Genomic DNA, 19,507 nt, shown 5'->3' with positions numbered 1-19,507 from the left:
ATACTACACGTAATCATTCACAAATTAACACATCCATACAGAGCAATGCGCCACATTTTGATAAGCTAACATTCATACAACACATTCATACATAAGCATGACATCAAATAATAAACACCATTTCAATAAACATATATGAATTTTTTTACCAAATTCGCATAATCTGCCATCAAATAAATGAATATTGCACTAAAGAGTTTAACCTTATGCCCCATGGTCTGGCGTGTTTGAAGTGAATAAAGCAGCACTTATCTCGTTGTTCAGAGTTTGAATCTTTATGTTTTATTGAACTTGTTTTAAGCTGCTTTGGATAAAAGCATCAGATAAATGCAATGTAATGTAATAATCCATGTTCATGACTGGTTCCCCAAGAATGATACTTATATGTCCAATGGAACCATGGAACGAAGTGTATTGTTAATGAGTTCACTGGTGGTTAGGCTACAAGTAACTGTAACTATTCCTCAGTATCTCTCTGGTAAATCGTGCCACAGTAAACAGGAGAAGCAGCTCTTCAACACATGGTGCAATGGCTCGTGGTAGCAGGACCCCCCCCCCCTAAACACTCTGACAGCTCTCTGACACCAACCAGGGAATCATCCACATAGCACTTTATGCTGCTTACATACACTAACTGCCTCTTACTGGTGTCTGTCAACCTCCATGCCAGCCGCAGTGAAAGCTGGACTCCAACTTGGATATGTTTTCTGGCAAAGAGATTTTTGGACTGAAGCTGCTCACAGACAAAATTGGGTGTCCTGCTAATAACAAAATATGCAAGTATCTTGTTTTTTTCCCACAATTGCATTGTTGTCGGCTTGAAAAGGCCAATAATACAGCAAGTGTAACACATATAGCAATTTCAAAAGGTTGTCTTATTAGGTAGAGATAGGTAGTTTTCCTGAAGTGGCTACATTTACATGAATGAGCCAAATAAACTCCCTTTCCCAATATAATGACATGGATAAAAAAATATATATATTAGTAAAATGATTGCAGGATCTATACTGGGAAATCATTCAATTCAAATACATTTAGAAAAGTTATATGATTGGATAGGACTGATTTAGATCATTTTATGGAAAGTAAACTTCCTGTCTGGCAGAAGCAAATCGTGCATTAATTAAGGAGTGTTTTTGGTGGCAGATTGATATGCATTTGTTGCTCGAGTATTTAAAGTAGCTGGATGGTGTATTTGGAATAATGTCAAAAAACAAAAAGCGTAGTTTTTGGATTATGTTAAAACATAATTGGTGTCCAATCAATGAGTAAGTGGAGTGTCTTTAAGAAGCACCTAAATGCTATCAAAGCTTCAATCAGTATTTTCCACTAATGTCTTTCCTCCCACCCACAAGAGGAAAATAAGTTTCCATTACAAAGTGTGTTATTGGCAATCATGGCAATGATATTAACCGAGTAACTACATTTCATTAAGTCAGGCAGCCGGGGGTCTGATGCTTTTTTGGAAGAAGGCAACTTCTGTAGGTTAGGTCCACATGTAAAACAAATGAAAAGGGTTATACTGGTGACCTTGTTGTTTATGACTGTTGTATAGAAACATTTTGTATTTTATAAAGCTAGTTCTTCTTACATGCTCAGGAGAAACATTTTGTATTCTTGCGATTTGTGACAGTTCCAGCGGTAACAATCGGCATTCTGTTTAAACTGGCATGCACGGTGTATGTAAATGTGTGCCTGACAATGAATTTTAGTCGGTTGTCCTTGTGTGCACAAAGAAAATATTGTAAATAAAACCTTCAATTAATGGTAAGCAGGTGGGAATTGATTGTGGTAAAGGAAATCCCAAGAATGACTGGTTGTTTATAATATTCCCAACTACTCAGGAAAAAAACTCTTTCTTAACTGGTGAGTTTACAGCCAATTGTTCCACATCTCATTGTCACCCATGGCAGCACACTATTCTTACAGGCCTGTTTCTCATTTGGGTTCAAGAATGTAATGGTGTCTAGGCATGCAGCCAGGCAGTCAAATGTTGTGTGAGGCGGAATAAAGCTGTGTTTCAGAGGCAATTCACAATGACAAGTGACAACAGTTTCCCACAAAGTGTCTTCTGCTCACAGAGACCCATTAGGCTGTGCAGTTGAGAGGGAGCAGCCATGCAAATTAACCTCTTATCAGTCAAAGTGACACATAAACAATTTGGCTCTCTACTGTTGGACACCCAAGGTAGAAACACTGCAAGCCTTTCACAGCTCTTATACTAGCTGTCCCCTGAGAGATGAGCTGATCTCCTAAAGCAAAGTTATTCAATAGCAAGAGTTGCTTACATGGAAAAAGGAATCTATTTTGTTGGGTAGAGGTCAATTAAGTCTGCCTCGGGCAGGAACAAAACAGTGGTCATTAAGGCTAATATAGGCAGAAGAAAATCTCCCCAACACTTCCTTCAAAGAGTAGCATTACCCCTTTTTTAACAGCTTTGTTCAAGGTAAAGAAAGAAAGATAAATTTTGTTTTTTTAAAAAGTACAAAGAGTGGTTAAGATAGAGATATCGCAAGATGCTACCAGCAGTTTTACAGGTAGCAAAATAATATTCTTCAATACAAACAAAGCTCTTTTACTACTACTAGGGTCTTATCAGTTTTTATAACAGAACCAGGGTTGTCAGTAAACAAAAACATCTTGGAACATGCAGATATTGCTGCAAAGGCGACAGTTAAATATTCCAAAATCAGATAATGGGACAAATCGTTAAAAGGCCTACAATTAATCCAAATGACCTAAACCCCTCACTTCCAGGTTGAAATTCAAACCAAAGAAAGGCACTAAAAATTGAGAACAAGCCACTGATTGAACAGGCAGAGATCACAATCTGACTCCCAGAACCCAGGTAACGGTGGTGTGAGGAAAGACTGGTGTGACAGCCTCCATAAAGATTGGATAGATTGGAGACTTTTGGTTGTATGTTGTTGCCACATCCCAATGGAGCATTTCCATCTTTGCACGAAACATTAAGCACTTGGCATTCTTACACAGGAACCTTTCATTTGTGAGGCCATTTGGAAAACGTTTTACCAAAAGTGCTAGGACAATTGCTAACCCTGGTCTAAAGAGGTTGAGAGTTGATTTAAGAATATGGACTTGATCAAAGCCACTCCTAATCTATGAAAAATATCGGGTCACTACAACATGTTCTATTAATAACAGAAAATTGAAAATATTCACAAAAAAAATAAGTATCTGAAACTGGCACCCTTATTTTATTTTTTTACCCCTTTAGCAAAATTATCTGTACCAGGCAGCCAAAGACATCACCATTGAGTCAGTTTTCTTCTTACAAGCCCTTTCAGTTTAAAGAAGTTCCAACCTTATAATCACATAAACATGCAGTTGAATGACCCATATCTCTAAATTAGCTCTGGCAATTTAAATACATTTGAATGGAGTTTAGGGCTCCTAGTTGTCCAGATTGCGTAGAAGAATGTCTCCCAAAAAAAAACGTTGTCCCTGACACCCAAAACTTTGCACAGGTGAAGGCATTGTATGGCCTCATACTCAAATGTTTGCAATGTTTGTTCCTACTTAATTCATATGCAAGTTCAGAAGGGTTTCCGGTATGGCCAAATGCCCCCCCTTACGATTTGACAATCCATGGTCAATTTCTGCCATGGCCGTCAAACCCTCCATTTATTTTGACTGCCATTCAGGAACAGTTCCCTTGCTTTGATTAAGGGTTTAAGCTACAACAGCAACAACAGCAACAACAGCCTTACTGTTAGTTAACCATAATACAGTTGTCATGGGCAGATTAAAAAAGAAAATATTAGCATTGATTTAAAAAAAATAATAATTAAAGTTTTTGCAGAGTAGTAAAATATATTTAATAAGAACAATGGTATTACTGAAAATAATTAAGCCTGTAATTGAACGTAATTATCCTTCCCTATTTATCAGTAAAAAAGTGTTTAAAGGGGACCTATTATGCAAAATGCACTCTTTGATGTCTTTTATACACAAATATGTGTCCCCGGTGTGTCAGGGAACTCACAAAATGTCAGAAAACAAAACCCTCTCTTTTCCTCGAGCAGATCCAGGATTTTGGCTCCTATGACGTCATTGGTGACATGTGGCACACGTGACACGTCCCAACCTATCGTCTCTGTATACAGTCGCAGCTGTGTCTCTGTGTATTCAGCAGGATGTCTGCAGGAGGCACTTAGAGTAAAGTTGTTATATATAATACATACAATGGCACTGTTCTAGCGGTAAACACTTAAAGTCCATGTAATGTCCAAAATAAAAGTTATTCTGTGTTAATAAATCGCTTCATCACTTTCCACTGTTTCATTTGACATATCAACATCAATGATTCTTTCCATAAATACCCCCCAAATAACATGAAATGTGTGCCACTTTCCCGTGTTATTCCGCTCCGGTAGCGAAAAGCTTGCCAGCCATTAACCCAGCTGTGTGACGTCACACGTGGCAAACACCAGCCTCGTCTGGATTGTTTGTTTTGTATCCTTCCGCTATTTTCGCTCAACATATGTGTAACCGGACCTCGCTAAACTTTTTTTATCTAACAATTCATGATGGGGAAGCGATGTGTAGTTGTGAGCTGTGAATGTTTCCTGATTGCTATAAACATTGATCATGGGTGCTGGAAGATTGTGCACAAAACTCGGGTCAGAATTAAGTTACTACAGGTGTTATGCCAGCTTGAACTAAATGTCACCAGAGTACAGTGAACTTGCCTAGTGACTGAAATATATAAAAGTTGAAGTGAAATAAGTAAGGCCAAAAATGAATTACGTCTGAATATCTTTATTATTTTTACCACTTTTAATTATTTGTGGGCTCGCACATATACCAAAATAGACTAATGTACACTGCAATAAAGATAAAATGTTACAAGTGAAAAATTAACAAAAGAACCCTTTTTTATTTATCAAACAGTAAATTAATACAATCTTACAAATTTGTGATTTGGAAAATGTTGTTATATTTACATGTTTATTTGGAAAAATAATATTGTAAATGATGTACTTTGTAAATTATTTACATCATGCGAAACCATTTTAACCAGTTCAGCTGCATGACTTATGTCAAATTACAGATTTGGCCATTGAAATCCCTGATAGCGGCCTCCCGGCTCAGGGTAAGTCTTCCGTATCTCGGTTACAGCACATGCAGCGGGACTCTGATTTTTGGGCCGAGTAGGCCTACACCCCAGCACCAACGTAAAAACTGTCGATAAGCTGTATATCGATACTTCCTAATGAAAAAAAAGTATACAGATTATAAATATATTTGGAGAAAAATAAAATGTTATGTAGTAGCCTACTATTATGTAGCAATTGTTACAAATTGGCTTATAACATGATATTTGTATTTTACTTGTACAAAATAAATATGAGGTTATACATGACTGCTTGACAGAATCATAGACCTCTTATATATTTCCTCACATGTGTAGTTGTTTCTTTTCTCAAGCATACATTGAACTTGCATACACAGAAAAAATAAAAGCCAAGCTGTTTTTGACTGCTTGAAAGAGTTTAATGGTATCTTTAAAAGTGTACCATATCTGTAGCGACTAAAAGTATTATATGAAAGCAAAGCTGCAATAGGCAGTTGGGTCAATCAATATTTACTTACTGGTGTAGTGGGCCATCAACTGCTCTGTGTTGTTGTTTGTATTGAAGATACGCTATTTTCAGTGTCCAAACACTGAGACAGCCTTCTCTAAAGCCTGGGTGGCTAATAATGCACCTTGGTTTCTCGTCGGTGTCTTCTATCTGGCAGAGTCCTGCACGGGTCTGATTTTCAAGACCCGCTCCCGCCCCGCACCCGTGACGTGCAGTAGGCCTACCGAACCCGCCCCGCTACCCGCACATATTGCCAATTAGTCCCGCAACCCGACCCGACCCGCCGGCACATGATCCGCAACCCGACCCGAACCCGCATATATATAAGCAGTGACAACGTGCAATTATTAACACACGCAGTTGCATATTTGGCTCAAAAAGCCTGGGATGTTGTTTATTTTCTCCATCTAGGATGACACCAAAAGCCTCCCAGACGTTGGATTTTGCTCTTGAGGGAGAGTTATTGAAAATGCTGTATTCTCCGCTATAGAGAGCTTCACCTCAGCCATTCAGAATGTGGTGCGCTCAGCAGCAGATAGATGCACTGCAGAGGTTATGATTATGCTCGGTACCGCGGAGGAGAGGTCTGAGGATTTAAACATTAAACTAAATTATTATTGTTTAAATATATTTATTATGCAACACCCGCAACCGGACCCGCATCATCTTTGTTTTACCCAGAAGCGAACCCGGAAAAAAGCGTTTGAAAAAATACCACCCGCAAATCACCTTTTTTGCGGGTCACCCGTCGGGTACCCGCGGATACCCGACCCGATGCAGGACTCTGCTATCTGGTCAGTAGGTTGCAAACTGTCTATTTGTTCCATCACCTGCCAGATCTCTCTGCAGCATACACATTCATCTGCAGTGGGCATGCTTTCACAGCATTGACATGTACACCTGAATATTGTACATAACATTAAAAAACAAAACAATATCTGCCGGACGTGTGAGGAACAGATGACAAATTAAGATCGACATTTAGTGCAGGTCAAACTAAATAAAACAGAATTTACCATTCAGTATTGCCGACTCGAGTCTCGCCGGCTGCGGAATCCGCTTCTCTTTCACAAGTTTCTGCCTCGTTGTTCGATTGCTGGGCAGGAGGCTCGTACTTATAAGGCAAAATGCCTTGAAGTGAAAGGCTAGCTGGTTCACTCTCTACTTCTGTAACTGAATCCAGATAACCCACTGAATCTGAGCTTGAATGATCGCTGTCGCTGTCGCTGTCTGAAGTTATCGCGTTGCTTGCCATTTGGACTGATTTGATCAAATGGCAATGTTTGCCACGTGTGACGTCACCGCTCGTTCGGGAGTGATCGGGGGCGTACTCGGCAAACTTCGGAACCAACATCGGTTTTTAACGTATATGTCATTTAATTATGACGAAACTTTAAACATTTTTATTTATTTTTATTCTGGTGATATCTAAACTACATGTTAAAAAACACCTGTGTTAGATGCATTACATGGCCTTTAAGAAAGAACATGTCAAGCTATGTGCTGTATCAGAAACAATGCACCGCGTGTTTTGAGAGTAACAATGGTCTGTGTTCAGTGGTGGCCGGCCCATAGGGGCGCCGCCCCCCATCTTCCCACATGTTTGATTAAAAATAAAAAATAATTAAAAAAATATATTTAAAAGAAATATATATATTTTTATTTTTAATGAACAAGGTAAATATTATATAGTTGGTATCAGTTAAATGTATAATCTACAATAAAATCTCGTTTAAAATAGTTTTACGATGTCTAAAGTTACTGATAAGTCACATGTTTCTTGGCTGGCCGCAGCGTGTATCATTACCCTCTCGTCCGGGCGGTAAAAAGGAGCCCTCAGCCAGAGCAGCAGCAGCCAACAAGCTGATTGTTGCTATCTGTAAACTATGCCGCCGAAGCATAATTTCAGCCAATCAGCGTCGTCAGATCTGATGCGCAAAGGGTGCCCTATCAGCGCCCTGGCCTGCGTGTCTTTGAGTTGTTTAGACTCGTGTCCAAGGTGACGCTACAGTAGTTGTCTGCAGGTGGAGACTCCGGTGCTAGTGGATCGCCGGAGCTGTAGATTAACATTTACATGCTTATTGTAGTTGTAAGGAATGCACCATGGAGCATATGATTGGGCTGGACCTGTATTTTACAGGAAAGGAGTGAGACTTTGAGTTGCGCGCGCTGCTAAAGAGACGCGCTACCATGGAAACCAAACAATGGTGTTGGTGTAGCTGTATTAAAGGGAGAAATGCGGGAGTCTCCCGCGAAAATCGGGAGGGTTGGCAAGTAACACACACACACACACACACACACACACACACACACACACACACACACACACACACACACACACACACACACACACACACACACACACACACACACACACACACACACACACACACACACACACACACACACACACACACACACACACACACACACACACACACACACACACACAGTTCCTATTTAGTCTCCTGATTTTAAATGGGAGTTAAATAATTTGAGTGTTCCCAAAGCACCAGTTTTCTGCAGCTTGTGTGGGCCTACTGTACTGTTGCACAGTTTTGGAAGGTTCATAGCTAACCACACTGAAGATGATGGATTATCTCATATTTTTAAACCTCAATTTGTCCTCCTCCCCCACCCCCCCCCCCCCCCCCCTCTAACATCACCAGAAGTAATCATTTAAGGGGTAATTGCTAAAAAATGTCTTTCATCATTTCGGACCGCCCGCGTATGGTTTGGTCACCATTTCCATAGCACCACCAAAAATATTCTCCACCAGCCGCCACTGTCTGTTTTTATATTAGCAAGCATGCTAACACTCAGAGCAAACGCTGTAGGCTACTGGAGAGAATATGTGTAATGTAATATCCTTGTGGTAAACCCTGCGAGAGAGAAACGTTTGAGCTCCATACTGTTTTAGAAATAAATCTTGAAATGGTTGGGAACATACTATGGCATTTAATCACAATAGCTGAGTTTCTCCCGGTAGAAAACTCTCTTAGCAGGGGAAAGCTGCGCGACTGCAAAGGGGCGTGGCTAGCAGCGGCCGTTCCATTTAAAGCAGAATCAGCCTTTTTGGAACAGGGCTGGAATAGAGGGGTGTGAGGCATTGCTACAATGGGTGATCTGTTTGGTATTTTAAGCTAAAAACTTCACAGACATGTTTTGTATAGGTATGGCCCTACAATATATTTTACTTTTTAATATAGCATAATAGGTCCACTTTAAGTTAATGGTTGTCTCAAAGTCTCTTATGATGTTATCCCATGAGCTACGAAAAGTAATCCTATGTTAACAGAAATTCCATATTTACATGGTCTATCCATTGAACTCACTCTATAGACGATAAAGGGAAGAGCAAATGTTTGCTCATTGAGTTTCCCTGCACAACTCTTCTGCCCTATAATACAGAAAATCCTGCCAAATCCCCAGTGCTGCTCTCTGATGGGCCTGTCAACACGACCTGTCAGCCCTGCTCCATCGGTAACTTCCCACTTCTGTGCTGTAACAGACAGCGCATGCAGGAGTCTGATACATGGCTGCACAGAGAGGAGCTAGCTTACAGTTGGACTGAAATAGGCGATGTGCCAAAGCAACTTACAGGGGCACCTTGACATTTCTGACTAGTAGTTGTTGTCACCATGTAAGAATACTTTCTGTATTTGGTCTTCAGTCAACTCAAAAGTTGGTTGTCAGCCCTCCAGTCTATTTCATTCCAACTAACAGTAACTCATTTAGGCCATCATCCACTTTTAACCGGAATAAATGGTAAATCCATACTAGACAACTCCTCAAAATCATTCACTCTATAAGCGGTGTTTCCATTATTTTAACATTTCCAACGTAATAGCACTGGCTAATGAATTAGCTAAAGGTGTTAGCTAGAAGTCAGATGAAATATCTAGAGTGTAGATTAATATGCTTTACGGAATCATAGATGGACCAGGATATACCTGAAAACAACATTTCCATTGATTGTTTTTGTGACTGCGCGGACAGAAATAGCACGGAGAGCTTCACCACAAAGACGGTATTCAGAAAACAGATAATGAGCAAGCTTCATTGTTGAAGTAACTAGGAATCATTTGTGAGGAAAGGAATTCCAGTTGTCAGAAACATGGTTCAGGCTGGAATTTCCCATTCATTGAGTTATTGAATTGTCCTTTTCCTGTTTAAGAACTACTAGATTTCTTGAGTTCATCGAAAAAGCAGGGTAACACTTTTGATGTCGTTAGCAACACAATTAAATGTTTTTTGTTTACTTTACTAAAAGATTATTTTCAGGGCAACAATTGTATTTTTTACAGTCTACAGTAGTAGGAAGGAGAAGACATCAAGTGAAAAAAAAGCACAACTAAAGTATGCATTTAGTTAATATGAATAATCTAAACTGAACACACTTTTTTGCCTTCCTGTTTCCCCCCATAATCCAATAGGCAGTCCAACCGGGAGAGCTTGAGTAATCTTAACTTCCATTTTCGATAGCTGTATGCAGAGACTCTGCTGCCACTTGTGTTTGTTCTTATAAATAATACATTGTTCTCTCCTGCTCCTTGCTCATAATCTACAAAATTGCCTCCTACACAAGTGTGGCAGCAGTACCCCCACGCTGCATTAAAGCTGGAAGGAGGAAGGCTAAGAAAAAGGGAGTAAACCGATTCTATTGTGCAAATCATTATGTGTATGCGACCCTGGAGACTCCCAAATACAATCTGTTCAGGGGGAAAGCAAGGTTCCAGCATTTGCCATAGAGTAAATGTCATCTTAAAATTACACTATTGTCTTTTAGTCTCTACAAATGTACAAGAGGGACTTAAATAAAATCCTTCAATTGGTTGGTATTAGATTACTTAAGCTCATGTCTGTCATATTTTGTTTTGGGGGAAAAAAACATTATATTTTGATATAAAAGAACGAAGAACTATCATTTGCCATATGACAACAATTGTAATGAACATTGCAGTCTTTAGGGGATGCTTGAGGGGTGTTGAGTCCCTTAATAAATGCTCATTGTTTCTGATGGGATGTTAAAATGTGTACATGTTGACGATTAAGCCATTAAGTTGCACAACTTGTCTTTCTATGGATCTGCTGTTGTTGCTGTATATATTATGTAATCTAAACATCCTCTATAGATTTCCTGAACTGTCTGACATCATTGGTCACATCCTCTTAGCTATATATAATTAAACCCATTTCCTTTCTGGCTTGACTCATATGTAATTCCATTTTCTTAATGTTCTTCTCAACCTTTCACCTCCTCCCTATTTGCCAACCCCCACATTTGATGTTGCTCTCATTACACATAGCTGACTTGGTTCAATGGGATGCTCATGGGAGAACCAAAGAAGCATCATTGCATTAGCCAGGGTCTGGAAAAGGAAATGCAGATAATTGTTAAGGCTCCCAAACCGTCTTGACTTCCCTCTCTGAGTCATCGCTCATATGGGACATGCATTGTTGACCTTTAAATGGTTCTGGTCTTCATGTTACATCATTGGCCCCTTATCATGACCAAGTCCAAATAAAAGCACAAAAAGGCCCATCAAGGCAAAGCTGCACCCAAAGGCAGACGAGATGCCAAACTGCATCTTAAGGCAGGACAAAGGCTGAATTGCAAATAAAGGCCAAGCTGTAGTTAAATGCAGGCTAAAGGCCAAACTGTAATTTAGCGCAGGCCAAAGGTGGAATTGCAACTAAAAGCCGGCTAAAGGCTAAACTGTACTCAAAGACAGGCCAAACAAAGGCAGGGAAGGTAATACAGCAGCAAAGGGTCTTGGCTCTCTGTAAATACCACAATCTGTGAAGCATCAGAAAAGATCTCTGTACACTGGACACACGACACACTCGTAAAACAACAGGGAGAAAGCTCAGAACAGCAGAAGAGGAAGAGTGAAGCTCCGAGTTATCTATCCTTGGCACATGGTGAGGAAAAGGGGGTCATTTGTTAAGGCTAAGGAGAGTAACCCTCAGCCAATAAAACACAAATTGGGCTTTTTTTAGGTGTCTCCAGTTAGATTTTTAACTGCTTTTGCCCCTGTCAAATCATTGATGCCCTTCCATTTTGTTTCCACAGTGCTCATTATCTCTGGATAACCAATGTGTGCGGAAGGTTTGTCTCAAAACTCCATGTGTGTAAAAAGACGATCCACAAGCAGAGATTTGAGATCCACGAGCACATTTTTGGTCGACAAATACAAAATGGATTCACAAATGCCTGATCGAAAGTTGTAAATGTTAAAGAGATATTCAAAGATCTTTTTTTTATTTGTAAAAATATTTTGCGTATTTGCAGATCCGTTTTACATTTGCAAATTTATTTGTGAGTTTGCAAATCTTTTAAATGCATTTGTGGATGGTGTTTTACATTTGCAAATCACATAATATTTACACACAAATATTTGTTATGTTCACACATAATTATGAGACGTATCTAAGCCCATATTGGAAACACACCTGAAAATGTTCACACTTTTTGCTCTTCAAAATATATACGCTCTTCTTCACTTTCTGGATGGCTGGTGGCATTTAACTTGTACATTAAAAGGCAAAGATTGGGTGCCAATGCAGTGATACATTTGTGTGGCGAGGAGCTTTATGTCTGGGAATGGAACTCCTAACAGCCATCTGATGAACATTCCAATGCTTGTCTAATCCAATCTGCATATATTTCAGATCAATTGTGTGCTTTTGGTTCAACAAATACCTCTGTTTACGATTAAATTATACCCTGGATTTAATAAATCTTCCAAACACATATGTGAATCATCATTGCAGGAGAAGGCAAGGGTTGCCAATTCTCTCAGTGATGCTTGTTTAATCAGTAGAGTATATCATCCTAACATTGTAATAATCATTCAGTGGATTCAAACTGTGTCTACGTAGAACCTCAACTCATTTTACTGTTAACATACTGCTAACATAAAGTAGAAAGAAAATCTCTGCAGACTCCATGACAGCCATATATGGATATCACCTGTCTCCTGACATATGGACAGAGTGGTGTGGATGATATGAGTACTCACTCTCAGTGTGTGTAGGCAGCACCAGTGTGGCCAGCAGCAGGAGATGAAGAGCTGCTCTGGTGAGAGGCAACAGCCGCCTGAATCTGAGGTCCATGGTCTGACGGTCGGTACTCCCTCCTCTGGTCAGGACGCTGCTGCTGATTGGCTATGACCTCAAACAATCATCGAGTGACACCTGTGAAAAGAGAGTGGCTGATAAGGATATATAGTTCATTAATACTCTCCCACATGTTGTTCTACACATCTGGTGAAGGCAATGGGTCCTTTTATTTTGGTTTGATGCCTTTTTCAATATATAGCATTCTTTTTTGTTTTTTATAATTAATAAGCAAAAGTGATGCAGCTGACTGCAAACTTTGCAGTCTGTGGGAAATAATTAATGTGGAAATTAAATGTTGCCTGAGTGCCAATAAATTAATCAAAGTTTGTTCATATAGCTCTATATCACAAATTACACATTTCTCAGGGGGCTTAACCGTGTGTACAGCATAATACACTCTTTGTCCCTAAATCCTAGCAGCATTCAAGGAAAATCAACAAAAAACACACAATAAATGGGGGAAAAAAGAAGAAACCACTCGGAGAGCAACATTAGATATCCCTCTCTGAGGACAGACAGACGTGAGATAGGTGTTGAATGTATGTATTAAAGAGATAATACATTGAAAAGATAGACACGTAAAATGTTAGAAAAGATCATGTGTACAGTAAAGAGGCTGGATGCAGTTGGATATCAACAATCTCCCAGGTAAGGCCAAAACAAAAATAGTATGGCGACCTAAGCAACAGGTGCAGCCAAGAACACAGTATGTAGGAGACAAAAAGAAAGATTTCAATTTTCAGACTATAATGTACAGATCCTGACAGACGAGTTGCAAAGAAAAGGAGTCTGAGTGTGACTGAAAAAAGTAGGCAGAGGTAGTATTAACATTTCACCCTTTGTGTTTTCTTTGTGAATGCATATCATACGCAAAAGGCCCACAATCCTTTTGCGTATTCTCCATTTTTGTATTCTGAGCTTCTTTATACTGGGGGTTGTTTTCTTATCTGTGTATTGTTAACGGGTCATTGATACCGTCAGTGTATCATTTGGTTTCTTGTCGAGTTGAACTTCTCTGCAGTGTTTTCAGTTCCCCCTGTGGGCTCAACGCAGTCTAATATCTTTTCACACTGTGTCTGTTTGTGTGTTGCTATAGCTACCAAGAACACACAGCTTGGTTCTTTTAACACACTCATGATTTTAGCTTGTTATTTTAAGTGCGCATGTCTAGCCATGCATGATTTTGCTTTCTTTAATGAAGTGTTCTGATTATAATTTCCGTGACGTCATGTGTCGCGAATGATTTGTATTCCTAAACACAGGTGATACTAATGAAGCTTCCTGTCACTTTAAATGACTCGGAATGCAAAATCAGTAATGCCCCCTTTTTCTGACCCTCTAAACCAGTGACCACCAACTGGCGGCCCGCGGGCCACATCCGGCCCGCCAGACATTCTCATCCGGCCCGTACGGCGGGGGTGACTGTGGCGTAAAAAAATAAAAAGTGAGAAAGTTGTATGCTTTGTGATATGATGACACCTGAGATTATACTCTTTTGCAACAGCGACCATTTCATTGCTGATAAGGCAAACAGGTGTAGCCTTGTTGAACGATGGCATGATGGATGCGTATTTATCCGTCCATTCCTCATTAAAACTGCGGTTTTCCACGTCAACTTTACGCTTGAGGCTCATTTTTGCGTGCCTGGCAAACCATTTTCTTATATCCTGCAACCGTTTCCTACCAATCAGGACAAGGTATTAATAAAAAAGTTGATTCCTTTCCCTGCCAATCAGGACAGCTTTCAGTTTTTTTACCCCGGATACAGGCTTATAAAAAAAATATATTATTTTTTCAATAAAGTGAACATATTAATCAATTATATTTATAAATATATATAATTTATTATGATTTATATATATATATATATATATACAAATCTCTGGCCCCGAAAGCGTTTAATTTAATTTTGGACCTTGGACAAATGTGTGTGTGTGTGTGTGTGTGTGTGTGTGTGTGTGTGTGTGTGTGTGTGTGTGTGTGTGTGTGTGTGTGTGTGTGTGTGTGTGTGTTTCTGGGGCAAGAACATTTCAAGACTATGCTGAATATTACAACTCTCATTTCAGCCAGGGTAATATCTTTGAGAGCACAGCGCTGAGAAATGAAGAGCACCTGCAGTGCCAGAAGCTCCTGCCTCCACTCCCATGTTCCTGATATTAGTCTGCACCATCCTGAGCAAAACATGAACTTCTTAACCAGTGCAACAACACTCAGCGGCAGTTCTATTCCAGGTGAAGCACCGGGGCCAGGCGGGTGCCAGCTGTTGCTTTAGAGGGGTCAGTTAAATCTGTTCAGTTATGGCTTGAAACCAAAATATAAAACATTTTTACCTTGACATAAAAAAATCGATATGAAACAATGTGTGTAGGCTGTAAATACAAGCAACAAAAACAACCAGCAGCTTAAAAGTTTAGTTTTTTGTTATTGTTTAACATCACAAATATATTTTAAATCAACTTAATTTGACCAGATTTAGCATTTAGTGTAAAAAGTAAAATGCTACCACAACTCCTAAGCTAACAGTCAGTGTGTTATAGCTCACTTCCTCCTGGCAAAAACCACACACACATCCACGGCCCTGACACAGCACACATGACAACATCAACAAGTTATATAGATAAAAAACATCCTAAACAGAGGAGGCAAACATTATTGTTGAGTTATCTCATCCCCCTTAGGCCATTTGTGGCACGAGATGAGTGGAAAGTAAAGTAACCCACACTTTACAGTTTGGCACAACACTTAACATTATTAGTTATTATGTGTTGACCTCTTTTGTAGGTATGGTTATTTTGATTCTTGGTTTATTATGTGTTTGTATTTATAGGGTACATAAAAATCAAGTTTCCCCAAATAACTCATGTCATTTTTGCATTACTGCTTGGTCCCTTTTTACAGCCATAAGAAATTAAGACAGCCAGCAGCGGTTGGGGGTTTAGTGCCTTGGTCAAAGGCACCACAGCAGTGCCCAGCCACCAGTATTTTGTTTGGTCTGATCAGGACTTGAACCGTTCCCAAGCCAAGTCCCTACAGACTGAGCTACTGCCACATGAGAGCAGGTGTAAACAGGAAACAAGGGATATGACATAACTAATAAGCAGAAGCATCCTGAACATTTTTATTTTGGTTTCCTCTGATTTTATGTTGTTTCTGAAACACCCCTGGAACACAGGCCCAGCCCAGTGTTCCCAACTCCACTGATTGCACATCAAGGCCAAATGTTTGCAGAGATAGAAAGCTGTGCGACCAGGAAACAGAGCGGTACAAGCACTCCCTCCAGCACACAGGCAATCTGCAGAGAGCAGCGGTCAGGCTGCTCTGTCCCCTGATTTCCCTTCAAATAAAACCAAGAACAACATGAAGCCCATCAACGTCAGCATCCATGCAGATGCACAAAGCTATCAACTCTCTGCCTCTCTACCACGTTAATCTACTTGAAAGCTTAAAACTTTCAGTGTTACTGAAAACCCCTCCTACAACTTGAACAATTACAGAAAGTCTCACAGAAAGGGATCAGAGAAAGTCTTTTGACGTGTCATTAGGTGTGCTCTGACAGGAAGGCAGGGAGGAGACTAAGCGCTGGATTGCTTCAGTTTTTCCTGGATCAACACCATTTCTCCACAGCATTACTAATGTCTTCCCACAGCTCTGTGAGACAGCTGCAACAACACTTTCATGTGCACTCACTCATCTCACAATCTATTCTACAGCTCAAACTTTTCTACTCACCACTCAGTCAGCGTGATTTTGTAGAAGTTTCATTCTGGCTCTGTAACTTTTCTACATTGCTGCACTGCAGTGATTGAGTGTTTCTGTAACAGGCTTTGTCCCGGACAAAAATAGTGTTTACACATTTCCGGTACTATTTTTCCCCCCCATTCTTCAGTGTTTTGTTTTGTGATATATTAAAGATGATAATACGACCAGCTCTTCCTGGGATCATCATTACTGGGATCATCACTGCTTAAGAGGATATCATGGAAACAGCAGGGTGCTCCTCTCTTCATGAGCAATTTCATTTCATTGAGTCTTTCTACTCACCACAAAGAGAGAGAAAGAACTTGACTCAGAGTCTGTCTGGCTCAAGCTACCCTGGGCAAGATTAAGGCCCCAGGAAATGCGGCTGACATAAAAGCAAACTTTCGTAGTGGCCAAACGGTGGTACTACAAGGTATGTGTAAGTCAAGTGACGTCATTGGGCCTAAAATGACTTTTTCCTGTTTCCTTAGATTGGAAGACAAACATCTGTATGTATATTTTAGGTTAAAGGTAAATCAACTTCACATTAGGAACACTTGAAAAACCCTCATCATTTGGTTATAAAAGTTGTAAAATGTGCTACAAGCAGAATTCGGAGTTAGAGACCGTATGTTACAGCGAATTTGGAGTCGGTGCGTTCGTAAAATGCAAGTGGCACGTCTATGGCCCGGGTAGTTTTTTCACTTTTGAGAGTCAGGTTATTCTTGGCTTCATGCGCTACTGAGCAACTTTCCTAGGACTGAAATTAAACTGCCATTGCTGAGCGGTAACGTTCGGCAAGAGAAAAAGCATGCATTTTACATGACTGAAAAAGGAGAAACTCCCTGCCTTTTGGCCACAATAACATTGAGGAAGTCTGGACCCACACTACGGAAGGAAACATGGAAACCATCACAGTTGCCCTCCCAGATGTCTCTGTCACATCAGTCTACAAACCACCTGCAACCCCTTTTCTGTACACAGAACTACCAGAAAGATCCAAGAGGAGATTCCATATCAGCATCAACGACTTCAATGCCGATAGTACATCATGGGGCTATGAGAACAACAACCAAGATGGAGATGAAGTTGAGACCTGGCTTGAGTCCAAGCATCTGACCCTAATCCATAACGCTAAATTACCCAAATCCTTCCACAGCGCCAGATGGAAACAAGGATACAACCCAAACCTCGCCTGTGTAAGCAGTGACATCGCATCCAGAACTGAAAAGGAAGTCCTGGACCCTATCCCCCATACCCAGCACCGGCCAATTGCCATCACCATTAGATCCGCTCTCCAAGCTACCACCGTCCCATTCCGCAGGAGGTTCAACCCATGGAAACTAAGCCGACTGGTTGTCATTCCAACAGGAATAAGAGCATTCCATATCTAACTAGGGATGCTCCGATCGATCGGTCACCGATCGAGATCGGCCGATACTCACTCTCTACCGATTGATCGGTGCTCTCTAAACATGCCGATCGCGAAAGCCGATCGCATGACGTAAATACGACCCTTTTCTCTTTGCGCGGCAAAACAAGCTTGCCAAAATGGCTTCCCTGGTCTGGCATTATTTTAAGGTGTCCGAAAAAGACAGTAAAATAGCGGTATGCAACGTGTGTGTGAAGCAGAAATCCCGCAGCTCCGCCCACCGGACCGGTGAGGGGAGCGAAACACACAAGAGTTAGACCTAACACACTTAGCTATTTTATCTACCTCTAGAACAAGCTAAACTAGTTATACACATATTTATTCTTCACTGTCGGGTCACTCAATACTGGATCAGTGAGCTGCGGGAGAGAGGAAAAGAGAGCGCTTCCGGTCATTTCTCCCGTGTTATTATCCAAAGTGAATGTAAACTTAAATAATGTACATAATTTGAATTTAATAATTAAGTTGATTGTTGTTTGTGGAAGCTCCAGTGAATGAGCCCCATTAACTGATTTTTAAACATCACTTTAAATGGAAGATTTAAAGTGATGTTTAAATCTTCCATTTAGGCCCCGCCCACTCGATCGGTATCGGCCGATACTGATTCCGGCGATCTGTGATCGGCCCCAAAATTGGCGATCGGAGCATCCCTATATCTAACATACCACCATTTCCGAATAACTACTCCAACTTCACAGACTTGGTAAAAAGGTCAGCCAGACATCACATACCCAGGGGATGCCAGACACAGTATATTCCTGGGCTATCAGAAACACACAGCGACCTCCTGAAAGCCTACTATGAGGAATATAATAAGGACCCTTTCTCCTCTACCACCATGGAACTTGGAGATACCCTGATCAGTGAAGTTGGGGAAGAACGAAGGAAAGTCTGGAAGGAAATGATAGAGAACACCAATATGACAAATAACAGCAGGAAGGCATGGGCTACAATCCACCATCTTGGCGAACCACACCACCCATAATCACAACAGTCACAGCAAACTCGGTTGCATCACAGCTGGTGGCCAACGGCCGTAACCAACACCGCCGCCAACCCACAGGAGAACACCATCGCACAGTGGTATCAGACCAACCACAACCAGCCAGCCCTCTCACCAACCCCTTTGACATATAATAACTCGAAAATGCAATGGGTAAGCTGAAACCCGGAAAAGCAGCAGGGATTGATGACATACTGGCAGAAATGATACAGCACCTGGGACCAAACGCAAAGACCTGGCTCCTGGAGATGCTGAACACATGTATGGCACCAGAAAACATCCCTCGTGTCTGGAAAAAGGCCAAAGTGGTTGCAATCCCCAAACCCGGCAAAGACCCATCATCCCCAAAGAGCTACCGACCCATTTCCCTCCTCTGCATCACTTATGGCACGTTTCTACTGCAGGCCTCGCTCTGCCTCGCTCGGTTTGGTTAGGCCTTATTAGGCCCGGCTCACTTTAATGCTGCGCTTCCATTACAGTTTAGGAGCTGGGGCAGTAACTATAGTAACGCAGTGTTTCAGAAACTAGACAAAAGTTAAACCACAGACTGTGTCATGGCGAATACAGTTGCTGGTTTATTTATGTCTGTGTAGCCGTTGTGTG

The 19,507-nt window shown here is 40.8% G+C and overlaps 1 protein-coding gene across 37 annotated transcripts in view; it reads right to left on the bottom strand.

The window, feature by feature from the left end:
- The window catches only part of ptprfa (protein tyrosine phosphatase receptor type Fa), a 353,673-nt gene that overhangs the window by 233,951 nt on the left and 100,215 nt on the right, over positions 1 to 19,507 (bottom strand). For all 37 annotated transcript variants that reach the window (XM_079641196.1, XM_079641214.1, XM_079641191.1 and 34 more), the window contains exon 2: positions 12,632 to 12,806. In XM_079641196.1, coding sequence (XP_079497322.1) covers positions 12,632 to 12,725 — 94 coding nt within the window. In that variant the 5' untranslated portion in view covers positions 12,726 to 12,806. The remainder of the gene's footprint in view (positions 1 to 12,631; positions 12,807 to 19,507) is intronic.

Source organism: Notothenia rossii (genome assembly GCF_949606895.1).
Source record: "Notothenia rossii genome assembly, chromosome: 1".
In the NCBI taxonomy this organism is placed as follows: Eukaryota; Metazoa; Chordata; class Actinopteri; order Perciformes; family Nototheniidae; genus Notothenia; species Notothenia rossii.
Note: the sequence above shows the minus strand (reverse complement) of the source record. Positions and strands in the feature narration are given on the sequence as shown.